This window comes from Mastacembelus armatus, chromosome 13 (assembly GCF_900324485.2).
Source record: "Mastacembelus armatus chromosome 13, fMasArm1.2, whole genome shotgun sequence".
Classification (NCBI taxonomy): Eukaryota; Metazoa; Chordata; class Actinopteri; order Synbranchiformes; family Mastacembelidae; genus Mastacembelus; species Mastacembelus armatus.
Window position 1 is genome coordinate 7,074,219 of NC_046645.1, and position 14,799 is coordinate 7,089,017.

The 14,799-nt window shown below is 41.0% G+C and overlaps 1 protein-coding gene across 2 annotated transcripts in view; it reads right to left on the minus strand.

Annotated features, from left to right (window-relative positions):
- Positions 1-9,782, minus strand: part of gucy1a2 (guanylate cyclase 1, soluble, alpha 2) — a 33,665-nt gene extending 23,883 nt beyond the window's left edge. For both annotated transcript variants that reach the window (XM_026298521.1, XM_026298520.1), the window contains exons 1-3: positions 8,488-9,782; positions 2,586-2,647; positions 1,602-1,726 (exon numbers count right to left, since the gene is read on the minus strand). In XM_026298521.1, the coding sequence (XP_026154306.1) occupies positions 1,602-1,726; positions 2,586-2,647; positions 8,488-8,808 (508 nt within the window). In that variant the 5' untranslated portion in view covers positions 8,809-9,782. The remainder of the gene's footprint in view (positions 1-1,601; positions 1,727-2,585; positions 2,648-8,487) is intronic.
- Between the last annotated feature and the right edge of the window lie 5,017 nt (positions 9,783-14,799).

Below are 14,799 nucleotides of genomic sequence, written 5' to 3' on the forward strand. Positions count from 1 at the left end.
ATACAACCATACACTGTGTCTGAATATTATTTTTCAATTCAGTATTCAGGTGGGTGTAATAATTTCCTGTTAAGGCTGCATTTTACACATTACCTTTGCACCATGTTGTGTTGGCCAAGCTATACATTCAGAAAAAATCACTTTAAGCAAATATCCCACAGAAAATATGTGCACAAAGTAATCAAACATCAAAGCATTCCTTATATAATGAATATTGATAAGATAAAATAATCATATGTCACGCCTACTGACGAATACTGAATAATAACAGAGCAAAATGGGATTAAAGGATTATAGCAACATGAAAACTGATATTTAATATAAATAAAAGCTTATGTCACAAAACAAAAGAGAACATGGAAAATCCAAAAAAGTCCAAAAATATGAACAAAATTTGGGAAGACTATATGCAAATCTCACAGGGAATAACACTCAAACTATTGGTGCCTGTTTCGCAACTTATAAATGCATCAGTTTCCAGATCCCAGGCCAGACCCAGAACATGCTTCAGGAGTTATATATCCCATCTGGCCAGAGGATCATCCTAGGAAGAGCCAGATGATGTGGCTGGGGACAATGATGTCTGAGCTACCTGCTTAGCCCAATGCCACCATGACTTGGACAAATATAAAAGCGTAAAATCAATAGATGAATGGATAAACTGCACCAAGTGAGCTCTGTTTTACTAATCAAAGGCTGCACCAAGTGCTGATTGTGTAACAAGCTGCTTCCTCTATAAAACAGACACTATAATTACACATAGACTGCAAGCACAAATTGAGTTGACAGCATAGCACAAATTCGCACTATGCTCTTATTTAAGTAAAAATGGTCTTAAGGTCACAACTCGGCGAGAAAAAGAAGATAGAAAAACACATAGATGATCTACAGGCAGAGACAGAAGGAGACAGAGAGGGGAAGGACAGAGCAGTTAATAAACACAGCTGTAGTATACAGTTAATGCATACAGTGGTGGTAGTTCTGTACACTGAAAAAACACATCAGGGAATTAAGCCTAGAAGGAGGTAAAAGACTGTGAATAGAGGCAGGAAGAGATGTACAGACAGAGGACAAAGTCATACTGACTGACTCACCAGCACAATGTGTATGTGTGTGTTTTTCATTTTAGGCCACAGAGAAAGTAGAACCACTAGAGTGAGTCATAAATTGTGTGTGTGTGTGTGTTTGCATGTATAAATAGATAATTATTTGTGTCTACATGTGCGCTACCTGGCCCACGGTACTGTATCTCCTTTTTTCATTAAAAGTCCCAGTGTGTTTTAGAGGTCCAGCCTCTGGGGTTTCATATGTGTGCAAGTGTCCACACACACACACACACACACACACACACACACACACACACATATATGGACATGCACATAAACAAACAGTAGTACTAATAGTAAAAGACGTGCATGGGGGGAAATAGAGAAGCAGTATATGCACCTTGGCATCTTCTAAATAAAGGTACTGCTTGTCCTAAGCAGCAGCATAAAAACAACACAGCCACTATTACAACTGCACTCATAACCACATAACACATGCCTTTTTCTGTCAAACACACAATAACATACATGCCTTACTTTATTTTGCAGACTTACCCAGTATGGTGGCCATGTACTGTAGGATTTGCAGAACATCCTCCTCTGACCCAGTACTCTCTAGAAATGTGCATTTCTCTTCTCTCCTCTCTCGCTGCCTGTCCTCACTGGTAACCTCTTTACACCTGTCAACACACAGGATTAACCCTGTTCAGCCACAAGGACAACAAATACTGAACAAATATGCTGGGATCATGGCAAACATCCCTGAGACACTCTCTGTACGGCTAAATACTGTAAGAGTTAAACTGGAATGTGAATGTTTTTTGTGATTTGTGTGACTTGTGTGATTTAGTTCAAAAGTCACTCAGTCACATCCCCATAGAGACCCACAGCGTAACAAAACTGCATCTCTGAAGGCCATAGAAGAATTCCTTCACAGCAGAACAGACTGACAGTCAGCATATGATTTGCTCAGAGTAAATCAGGCGTCAGTTCCAGTTCTGCATGAATCATGCAGAGCAAAACTTGAGTGACAAAGGAGCACAGACAGGAGTGAAAAAGAAAATCACCAAAAATCCAAAGACTACCAAATCCACTGTATTTGCATGCAGTGTGTGCAGTATGTGGATGATGTTAGTACGTGTTCTGTCTGGATGAATCCTCTCTGCTGAGTTTTACTGAGTTTTGACAGCGAGACAGAGGCACAGGCAAGCAGTGAGTGAGTGTGTCCATACCTGTATATGTGATATGTGTGTGTGTGTGTGTGTGTGTGTGTGTGTCTAAGTGTGACTGAAAAAGACAAATGAAAAAAACAACTTTCAGACACCGAACAGGTGTGTGTATGTATGTGCATGACAGACAGACAGACTGAAGAGGAAAATAGAGGCAAAGGGGAGAGAATGAGTGATGGGAATGCCAAGGCAAGACAGCAGGTAGACAGCAAGTGACAGAGAGAGCAGTTGAGTATGGAAATTGATAAAAAAAAGGACTGGAAATAAAAAAAAAAAAAAAACAGACAGCTAGTGAGAAAGACAGCATTACCTGATCTCGAGTTGTCTGTAGAACTGCAGAGTTCGCTGTAGAGCCTCCTGAACAGTCTGTGTCTGTAAAAAGTGAAAATATTAGACAAACATATGTGTATTTGTATCTGAGTGTATTTTATGCATGTTCTTGTTTCTGTATTAATATCAAAATGAGAAGTTCTACTAGTGTTTGTGAAAAACAATAACTAACAATTGCTCCTAGCCAAAGAGATCTTTTTTGCTTCATGTATGTCATAGTTGGTCTGCAATCAAAACAATTTCAAAATGACAATAACACACCCCTGGACTCTCAATGTATGTGCACTGCAGCTGCTGTTATTGACAGTCTAAGTCTAAGAGGATGTGTCCAACGTGACTATCTGTGATACGGCTCAAATGCTGGGCTGTATTGGCAATCCTAGAACACAGTGTGCCAGCTGGAGAGGTCATTCTGAGGCCTCGACCCACTCCGGACAAATACATGAGTAATTTTGTGTGTGTGTGGGTGTTCAGAGAGACAGAGAGAGAAGACCAGAGACAGGCATTAGTGGGTTGCAGGGCTGTAGAGCAAAAACATAAAACAGGGAGAAACGAGAGAGAAAATGGGTGTGGAGTCAGAGCAATCTAAACGACCATGTAGGTCATGTGTCCCTACCCTCTGCTATAACCCACAGGAGCATTTCCTGAAATAGTGGTGGCGGTGGCAGGAGATATGACACAGATATACTCTTAAAAATCAGCACTGAAAAAAACTCTTTATAACAATGTGCCAATATAACAAATGTCTGGTTATGTTTAGGCACAAAAACAACTTGCCTAGATTTAGGGGAATAAGTAGGTACTCTGCTAAAGATAGAAGAGCCTTGGTGTCATTGTCACAGTAATAAACACATTGATGAAGTTATGGAGAGAAAACGGTCATGATCAAAAGAAACAGCACTGACTGTCTGAACTGACTGAACAAATTTGTCACCAGACGTTTATAAAAAGTGATTTTTAAACCTACTTGTTTAAATTGGCAGTTATCTCTCACTAGTTTTATGGCACATTTGATTTGTTTTTGTTCTCTCCTGATAGTGTTAAGCACTTAGGTTGACTCTGTCTTGTTTAGTGCTATATAAATAAAAGTTGATTGATCGATCATACTGTAGCCAACCAACTGGTAAGAAACGTAAGTGTTGAATCTGACTTGTCTTTCTTTATGCTATGTTTATGTACATATTCTCAACAACATTAACAACTGAGAACAGTGTAGCAGTCAGAGCCATTTGATGGAACGCCTGCTGGCACAAAATTATTTTCACTTTTAGCTACAGCAAGCCACACATCAATTTAGCCCCAACAGGAGAAAGAGGAACTTTTTCTACAAACAAGTGTGTAGGCCTGATAGCTAAAAATACCCAGTGGGACATATTTTCACAGACTATTCTTGAGAAGAAACATGCGTTTCCTCCTTGTCACCTCTCTATTGGCCACATAAACATTTGTGTGAATGTCTATGCAAGCACATGCAGTATATGTGCTTGCGTTTATCAGAAATGGTGTTTTCCTTGATTCAACTACTCATTTACCACAGAACATGCAGGTTATCATGTGCACACACAGGATCCATGACCAAACACACAAGTACAAACTGTTATCAGCCACACACACATGCGTGCAAAACATACTGTACACATACATCATCATTAGTCTGCATTGTTACAATCACGGGCATGTTTACGGTACACACCCTATCACACATTAATCTCACTCAGTCACAAACATCCTTGGATGGGTGGATTTGGTTAATAGCTAGCAGACCATCCAGAGCCTCTGGTTGTTTTTAAACAGATCATCATGTAATTATGGCAGTGATGACAGTGTGTAGACTGCTGAAACATGGTGGTGAAAAGATGTTCCATGAAAAATGAAAGGGTGTCCAGAAAAAATTGTAGTATAAGCTCTCAAACCCTCTCTTTTTTTTAAGCCACACACACTTGTCTTCTTCTTAGTTTCTATCCCTCTTTTCTCCAAACCACACTGTCTCTGTTGTTTGCTCTCTTTCTTTATCTTGGGAGGGAAACAGAATCTCACCCATGTTAAATTCATTCCTCATTCCTCTGTTACTCTGCATTACTCTCTCTTCACATTTAGTCATACACTTCATTACTATATGTAAGCATTAAGTACAGTAGGCCAGCTCCTCCTTGTCCACCACAGTCCTCCAAATCTCCAGCAGGCTCAACTGGTGTTTTTGTGCATGATCACAAAGCAATGGCCACAGTCAGAGGGCTACCACTGCTACTGGAGAAAATAAAAACTCATATTGCAAGATAAATCACAGCATGAGACACATCAGGCCTCTCTGTCAGTAAGGAGGCAGGAAATAAAGCAGATACAAAGAAAACAATTCTGTTGCAATCTGCTTTATATCAGTATTTTGCAGCTGTCTCTGAGCATACTTCAGCAATTTACGTGACTATGAAGCCCTGCAGTGTCAGCAGTATACCGCAGCAGTGCATCAGACATGGCAGGGCTGAGATTTTGCCCTGACTAGGCAAAACATTTGATGATACCTAGCTGTTGTTCCCTAAAAAGGCTGAATGCACTTAATGTAAATCCCAGAAGACTGTCTGCCAAATGAATGTAATTAAAGAGATGCACAACCTAAACATTTTGCCAGTAGAATAAGTTAACTGATGTCTGGCCAGTTGAGTAGATGACAGCAATGAGTTACAGTGAAGGTTTCAGTAGAGTAATGATATCCCTGTGCCTTTGTTACTCACAAGCCCATTAGCTGTGTCCATTGCAGGCTAATGCACTAAGAATTGAAAATACTGTTATATGTAACAATGACAGCAACTCAGAAAATGAACATTATTTCATAGGTAAACAAATGTGATTACAGAATTTACGCTGGTTTGTTATTTTCACAAATTCTTGATACTGAAAAATAATTATAAATGAATATTCTTCTCTTGTAGGACTGAAATCATCGTAGGGTGTGCAGATCAACACTTTCCCTCGCCATTTTAAGAAACAAGCCCCATTCGTGGAAAGTATGCAAACCTAAATCTATGAACATCAGTGGAGAAATTTCCATAAAAACAACCAGCACCAAACTGAAATTTAGCTACAAGCAAGGAAGATCTATCCTTTAACAAAACTGCTTATTCATAGGGCAGATGTTATCACTGATTTATTGTGTAGATTTGCCAAAGTACACACATTAGCACTTACACACACACACGCTTGTCTCACACTTTTCATATTTGTGGCCAACACTCAAAGCCTTTTGATCAGTGTCATGGGTCACTAAGCTAATGGCCACCATGCATGTGTATACACAAAACTGAGAGAGTGGGACAGAGAGGGAGACAGAAAGTGAATGTTTGTGCACATGTAAGAGAGTGTGTGTGTGTGTGTGTGTGTGTGTGTGTGTATGTTGCTTCTGGGTCAGTGTGGTCAGGGTGAAGACAAGCACAGAGAGCATGCTCTGTTCTCTCTGTCACGGTCCATTGCAGTCAACAACAGACACTGCCCGCACAGAGCCACTGTGTGTGTGAGTGTGTGTGTGTGCGCGTGTGTGTGTGTGTGTGTGTGTGTGTGTGGGTGTGTGTGTGTAAAGTTGACAAATAGTGTTGCTGAACAAGTAAGAATATATGTCTATTGGCTAATTTGCTATTTCCCTACTTATAAAGTGTTTTAATAGCACCATAATGTATCCTAAAAAGTGAACAAACATACTTTAGGAAAGTCCACTGCATGGCTGTTTGGGAGGGAGCGTTTAAGCTGCTCGCTCACAGTCAAGCCTAACACACACGCACGCGCACACACACACACACACTCAAACACTCTTCACCTTGGACATTTACTATGTCCCCCATCCATGTGACCAAAGTGTATCACGGTAATAACCCTTACATGTCTAGTTAAAAAGGCTGATGCCTGTAGTAGCACTTACAGGCAAATAAACACATATTTGGATGCAGACACACAAAAAACACACAATTCCACAATACTAACCACACATAAATTCTGGATATCACCACAACTGGGTGTTATAGAAACTATTCTTCAACCATTTCCTTTGCCTGGTTTTTTCACAGATCTATTATAGATAAAAAGCAGCAGCACATGAACATAATATCTATAAAGCCTTAACTTGTGTTTAACATTCAGTGCAACTTTTGTTCTCACTGAGCCATTATAACAAATCTCATCAAAGGGCGGCCTGTCATTTAAGTTTAAGTTACATGAGCAAGATGCATAAATTCTGCCTGACTATGATAGGCTGAGACAACTGTCAGTCAAGTATGTGATGCCCAAAAATATTCTCCCTAACACTTCATTTCTCCATAACATAATAATGACTGAGAATTTAAAACTAAGATGCATGTTAGCATTGAGTTAGGCAATACCTTAATCAACACTGAATCAAATTGCTAAGAGTAATGTAAACCTTTTGCTAGGTCGACTGGTATCACTGAGAATCAACACCATACTTTGCAGCCTTATGCTTTAAAGCTACAACTCTATCCTTTAAGCCACTTTCAGCTCTTAATTTGTTCATCTGAACTGAGAAAACAAAAACCACGCCACCTCACAGTTAACCACAGGTCACTCTAGTTTGTGATATTCCACATCTCCAACAGGAATGTGAAGACAGTATATGTTTACAAGGGGCTAGTAAAGAAATCTGAACATTAAGCAAGCAAATGATAGAGAGACTTTGGGAGTCACACCAGACATGCAGTCAAAAATCTGTAAATATTGAATATTTACATTAGGGTCTGCATGTCTGCAGTAAACCTCTGCTCTGGCCAGAAAAAAAAACTTTGATCGAAACTAGTTCAAATATTTAGTCTCTGTCACATCTTTGGCATATTTGATGATATGAAGCAGCCACATAATGTCACCACTGGAAAACATCAGATTGCTCTTTCAGTCAGCTAATCTTACGTTGCCTATTAAGTTAGATTTTTAGTTAAAAAATAATCAAATGCAACATTACACTGGGATATGAAGAGAGGCTGGAATTCTTTGACACATTATCTGCTAATACACAAAAAAGACTAATTCACTTGGATGAATTATACTTACACTACTTATACTTACTTATTATACTGGCATTCAACTTAACATCACTTGATGCCTTTAATATTAAGGCTGTCTCACAAATGTTATTGGACATCTCTCTATCTGTCTGCTTATTGATCTATGTCCTTATTAAGCAGGGGCCACATTACAGGAGATACCATCAAATGCCAATATGATGTACCACCACAAAGGACTATGCAATAGCAAATGTCCTGATCACGTACCATCCATCACAATTGCATTCAGCTCTGATAGCTGCTTAACTACATTAGGTCCTGTAATACAACAGACAGATTGAATCCGAGACACACAGACACAGGCTCATTCGTCACACTCCTCAAACCATTTCATATACACAGACCTAGCATGGACAGCTCTCTCGCTCTATCTCTCTCTCTTTCTCACAACATATTTATTATGTAATGTGCCAGATGATTCAGGGGTGAAGGATAGACAGTGCAGCAAAGATTATATCCTGATGTGACTAAAGACACTGTGGAACTATGATGGAAAGTCTGACTGTGGTCTAGTGTTAAAAACTTTGGAGACAGCTGTTACCAGACTGACTGTCTTATCTTCTGACCTACAGTTAATACCCAGCTCTAACAGCATTACTTATCCCTAATATATTTAGTATATTTTAGAAGAAAGCACTGAGAGATTTATGGTAAGAGCAAACATTTTGTTAGACTATAGTCTATAACAGAGGGTTTTATGAAGAGCAGCCTAACACTGGTTAAGTGTTTATGTTGGACACCAGATGGATCTATAAATACAGAGCCTAAACTTTCTAAACGACTGTTGTAGTCGAGCTGTCTGAGGCTGAATGTGAAACCTACCGTGGGTGAGGTCAGGCGCTTCAGGCTCTCGCCGAGCGAGTCCAGGTTAACCCGTCTCCTCCTGGTGACCCTCTTGTGGGGTACAACGGGCCCTTGCTGCTCCTCGGCCGCCGGGCACGCCGACCTCTCTGCGGGGCTGCGGCCGTTCCACAGCAGGGCTCTGTGGGAGGAGGGGAAGGAGGAGAAGGGGCACCCTCGGCTCTCCTCCGCCGGCTCCATACCTCCATCCCCTCCATCTCCCCCGGGGCTTTCGAGCCCGCAGTCCGAGCCCACGGAGCTGCTGAAAGACTCGGAGGAGATCTTGCGCGACGACGAGGACATGGTGGTGGCGAGGAAGAGGAGGAGGATGGTGACAGTGGTAGTGTTGAGGATGATGATGAGGATGATGGTGATGATGATGATGATGATGAGGATGCTGTTGATGCTACAAGCGGTTCCGTACTACGTCCACCTCTACGCCGGGGAGTCATCAGATAGTGGCGGGGTGAGGGGGGCTGGTGATGGGCTGGATGGGTGAGGAGGGAGGGGGCAGGGTCTGGCTCTATAATTATGTGTGCATATGAGATGGGAATGTCCAGGTCTATGTGTGGATGAGATGCGTCTGTCTGCGTGTGAGCCTATTCTGAGTGAAGGGTGGTGGTGGTGGGGGTCGACAACGACAGCACTAATGGCACGCAAACATTTATATAAGGGGAGGAGGAGGAGGTGGTGTCGCTTTTTAAAAAATCGTCCTCTTTTACTCCCAAAACAAACCCCCTAAAAAAAGATTCAGACTATTTAAAAGCAGGTGTTACCTTAACTGAGGAAAGTGCAAAACAGAAAAATGACAAAGGTCAGCAACATCGACGAAACCTTGGTCCAACACGGTAATTCCGACACATGTTGGCCTAATCGTTCCTCTCAAAAACTGGGATTTTTTGCATCCGAAGAACGCGGCGTCTGCTTTTCCTCTCCCCACTTTCACCGGAGAAAAATCCCTAAAGTCACGGCGGATGCGTCTGCTTCCCTCTCTCCTTCTCCTCGTCCTCTGCGACAGCGGTTCTCCTGTCTGTCTGCCAACTAAGCGTCCTCTCATCATTCGTCCATCTTTCACTTATCTTCCTTCACCGCTGCTCACGCGGCTTTGTGTAGTCTCCTGTGATGGGTTGCTCGGAGTGTGTCGGGCAGAGAGGCGGGCAACAGCGGCGAAGAGACAGCCAGAGCGCACACGGTCAGCCAACGGCAGCACGCACCGGCGATGCGCAACGATCAGATCACAGCGTTGGACTGAAGCAGCTGAAGTACGCACCGGCGCGCTGTAGTTGGACAATGAACTAGAGCCGATCGATCGATCGATAGATAGATAGATATTAAAATGATGCTTACACATTAATGCAATAATAATCCTGATTATTAGGCTATAATATTCTGCGTAAAGAGGACTTTATTAGTACCCTGAAATCTATCAAAAATTTGAATGTAGGACTTTTACTTCTGCACAGTGACATCAAAAACTTAGTACTTCTTCCACCACTGTGAAGCGTTTCATGTTTTCATTTATTGTGACATGAAAAAACTTTTCCTCAGGTTGTTAAATTCCTAGACACCGTACTGAACGATTGATGGATGGATGGATGGATGGATGGATGGATGGATGAACTCAGTAATTCCCCTATACGGGCGCCAAAAGTCCTACTTTCAGTAGCCTACTTGTCAGTTTGTTTTGGTTTTTGAAAAGGTAGAGTTTGATGGAAAATAATAACACTATGTGATATGATTGAAAGCTTGGCGTGAAGCAAATATTAAATCTGAAAATGTTTGTATGTTTCCAAGGTCAAGAACACAATCTCACAGTTCATGCAATGCATCAAAAGTGTACCTTTGTTCAGTAGCATAAAAGTACTTGTTGGTGTCTTGATCTGTAATGCAGCTGCCATGTGTCTCTGCTGTGTGCACTGATGGGAGCTTATGATGCTGAAAGGTGGGTCAGTACAGGCCTAACAACAAACTCACGTTAACCCAGCAGTGTTATGTGCTAATACATAGCATAACATATGTATTATGTGCTAATACATAATGTTTGTTTCAAACATGTAATTCAAATAAAATAAATTGAATTATAAGTGTTTGACCTAATGTGGGTTAAATATTACAATATAACTGATATTCAATTAGCTACGTGGAAATGTCAGGCAACATCTGATTCCAATCAAACAGTCATGGGCAATAAAAGTTCACGGCAATGAGCCAAATGTGTTCAACATGGGTATCAAAGACAAATACAGCTCCACAGGCAGAGAATAGAGATGGCGGCAGTCATGCACGTTTGTTGCCGCCCATCAGAGAACATGATGATGCTTGTGTCTGGCACTAATCACCGCCATGACCTTGACCTCCACTGGCAGAGCATGTCTGTTCATTAAGGGCCCCAAAGGGAAAAGCAGAGAGACAGTGAAACAGACATGACACATCACACGAGTGCCTGCATGTGGAGACGCAGACACACACACAGACATACACACAATCACTGTGTAATTTCCTGGAGGTGACTACTAATTCATTTGACTTTCTGGAGCAGCATGACCCCAATACATTAAACAGAATTTACTCCTTCTCTCTCTCTTTCTAACACACACCCACACACTCACTTTCTATCACACGTAGCCTGAACCAACACACTACACACACTCTAACACACAGACTCTGGCTCTCTTTCTCTTTCCTTATCAGGTCGCTTGCTTTTAGCAATCAGTCTGCCATCCATCAGTAATAATATGGACATTTAATAAAGCCAACACAAAAATGGAATAAATAATGTTGGAGAGGAGATAAGCCCACTAGCTGAGGGACCGTGTTGAGCTGGCAACCAGCCATCTCTAGCCGAGTCCAGACAGGGCAACTGTGTTGGAAGTGAAATAGATAGGTGGGTGTATCATACTAATCTCGTTCAGTACGTACATCTAACAGGGATGCTTGGCCCTATGTTATTTTTAATTTACATGCTATCTTTAGGCCATCTTTTATGAGCACATAATGTCAGTTTTTCAGTTCAGTTTTATGCAGATGACACTAAATTTACTGTAACTCCTGAACAATTTAATGAGATATTTTCTCTAAAAGAGGCACAAAAATGGATGGTTGCAAATTTTAAAGAAATCCCTTTAATCAGGTCAGATGTTGCTAATCCACTCATCTTTATTCTGACATTATTGCTCAGCAGTGTGGAAATATAGGTGTCCTATTTGACAGTAACCTCAGTCTCACTGCTCATATCACTTCCATGGTCTTTGAACCACTGTATAATGGTAGCCTTAATGTGGTCATCCATATGACTTTAGTTCTAAAAATAAAAGTTTAAAGGATTAATATTTCCTTATCACGAGAGTCAGAAAGTTCTAAATCTTAGTATTTAATATGCCAAATGAATTTCTCCCCTGCAGTAACAGGTAACAGATATTTCAAAAAAATGTCTGCAAAAAGGGCCATATGTAAACAAAACCATCCAGGCACAGACACACACATTCAGCAGCATTTAAGTCACAATAATTTGAATTAGTATAGTGTAATTGTGGAGTGGGTAAATCAGAAAAGCCTCAGCTCTCTAGCAAACAGGTAGTCAGAACCAGCAAGATAAGCAGACCAGTCACATAGAAATGCTAAGCTGAATCAGACATTCATCCATGAGCCACACCAACTACAGACACATACAGCTTTTCATTGCTGTGTACCACTCAATACAGCTTTTAGTATCCTGTTTGTGTGTGGAAAGTACTTCTGTGTTAGCAGGCATGTTGGTTTCACTGCAGACATCATATTATTGCCTCATCTTGCGGTCAAATATATGTCTCCTGCCCACTAATGACACAGAATGACTGCGTGAAGCGTAAAAGAGAATGTGGAAAAACCCGAAGCAGAGAGAGCAAAAGGAAAGAAAACCTGTGAGGATGAAGCAGCATGGTGTGAGGGGTTGCAAGAGAACAGCAGAAACGGACATGTTTATGTGCGTGTGTTTGAGGCAGAAAAAGAAAACAAGTAATGGCTGTCTCGTTCATAAATCTGCCCCCAGTCAGTGTAATTGGTTATAACCATAAATCACCAGATGTCAACTCTGTCACCATTAACCACGAAGCAGGCCTTCTCTGTCATTTGTGTAACATTAATAACCTGTACTGTCCCAAGGGATGGTTTCACAACAACAAGCAGGTTACAGGAGTAGCGATTTGCATGTTGTGGTGCTACCCTGAATACTGCATTACAGAGTTTACAGATCTGACCTTTAAATACATTTTTTTCCTCATCTTGTTTTAGCACACATCATATTCATATGTTGAGCAATAGAGGTGTCTGCCAAAATCAATGAATCTTGATTAATGGTGATTAATTTGTCCCTCTAATGCATTCATACATAATATATTATCCATAAACTGATATAATTGCACTCATAGGGGGTTTAGTATTGCGCATTATGATTATAGATTATCCTACATATATGAATAACTTATTGGCTGCAGAATCTCCCTGCAGGATCTATTCTTGTGATGTTTCATGCAGGTTTCTGATTTATTATAGAGAGCTGTGTTTCTATTGACTGTCAGACCTAAGCAAATGTAAGAGAGAATCTAAATGCTAAAAGCCTTTTGCCCTGTGACCACATATACAAAGAGTATAAAGAGCAAATCAAAGTCTTCATGATTTATGATTCACACAAATTCAGCACTAAACAGCTGCACCACATGGTGCATGAAAGAGCTGGAAATAAGGTGGGTCTCTGAGTGATGAGCTAATCAAAGAGCCAATAGCATAGCTGGAAAAAAAAAGATTAGTTCACATGCTGGGGCCAAGTGGCTGATTGCTCAAGAGAGGAGTGTATGCATGTCAGACTAGGCGCAAGTATTCTGACGCCATGACACGTGGCGGTGATAACACTGAAATCTCTTAGAATTAAGTGACAGCTGCAAAGGATCAGGAAGCCACAAAAAATTAAATCCCAGGTTTGGAGAGGAGGGGAGGGCAGCATTGGCAGCAAGATCTTGAAATATTGGGGGTATGACATTTAGCTCCAATTTACAGGTGCAGTGGAGATATGAGTCTATATGTTGTCTTTTTTTTTCATATCTTGATTCTCAAAAATACATTTACCAAAGTTTTTGCTTTAGGGATGTATCCAAAGGCATGTGACTGAGTTAAAGCTCCATATGTTTGCTGTAAATATCATCTGACAAAAAATGCATACAACTATATACGTTGTGCTACACTGTGACACTGAAATTGTTACTGTAAGATTATCCACATTTATTAAACAGTGAACTGTTTCATTTAAGGCCGAATGCAAATAGCACACTGTGTCTGTCTGGCTGCTACCTGCTTGTGTTTGATATGTAAATCACATATTATATTTGCTGATACAAGGTCATGTTTATTGGGAATTTCAAAGCCAATTATTTACACTGTTACCCACAGTAGATTTCTGAGCTTTCATCTGAGGGCCATAATGATTTGTTGTAGGGTTGGATTTCACCTACAGACTGCTGGTCTGCTGCTCCTCAGCCTCCCTGGTAAGGTCTATGCCAGGGTGCTCAAGAGGAGAATCCGGCCAATGGTAGAACCTCGGATCCCAGGCTGGACCAGCTCTATACCTTCTTCAGGGTGCTTGAGGGTTCATGGGAGTTTGCCCAACCAGTTCACATGTGCTTTGTGGACTTGGAGAAGGCATTCGAACTCATCCCGCGTGACATCCTGTGGAGGTGCTATGGGAGTATGGGGTCCTTTGCTAAGGGCTATTCGGCCTCTGTACAACTGGAGCAGGAGCTTGGTTCGCGTTGCTGGCAGTAAGTTCAGTGCATGTCGGACCCCGACACAGCTGCCCTTGGTCACTGGTTCTATTCATTATTTTTATGGACAGAATTTTTAGGCACAGCCAGGGTCCCCTTTTACTAGCAGTTAATGAAGAGACTAAACACAGGGCGCTCCTGGGTAATCTTTTATCTGAAAAGACCATTAGGTGTTTGGAATAATTTTTTCACTTTATTGTAAATATTTTTAAAGGTTTTCTATATATCACCATAGGTTTACTGCAGAGATGCACAAAATTACCAGCATTCTGATTTAAATGTGTTTTTGACGTGTTTGCTTTTAAAAAAAACGTACTGCAAATATTCCATGCATTTGCAACAATGTATGTATAAGAGTTCATGAATTTTGATGCTTACTAAACGCATTTTGTGTAAAAGCAATGAAAACCAATTCAGTTTGGTCCACATAAACTGCTGCTTCGCTGACTGTCAACAATGTGGCTTCAGTTTTGACTGATGCATGTTAGCAGTTGAGAAAAAC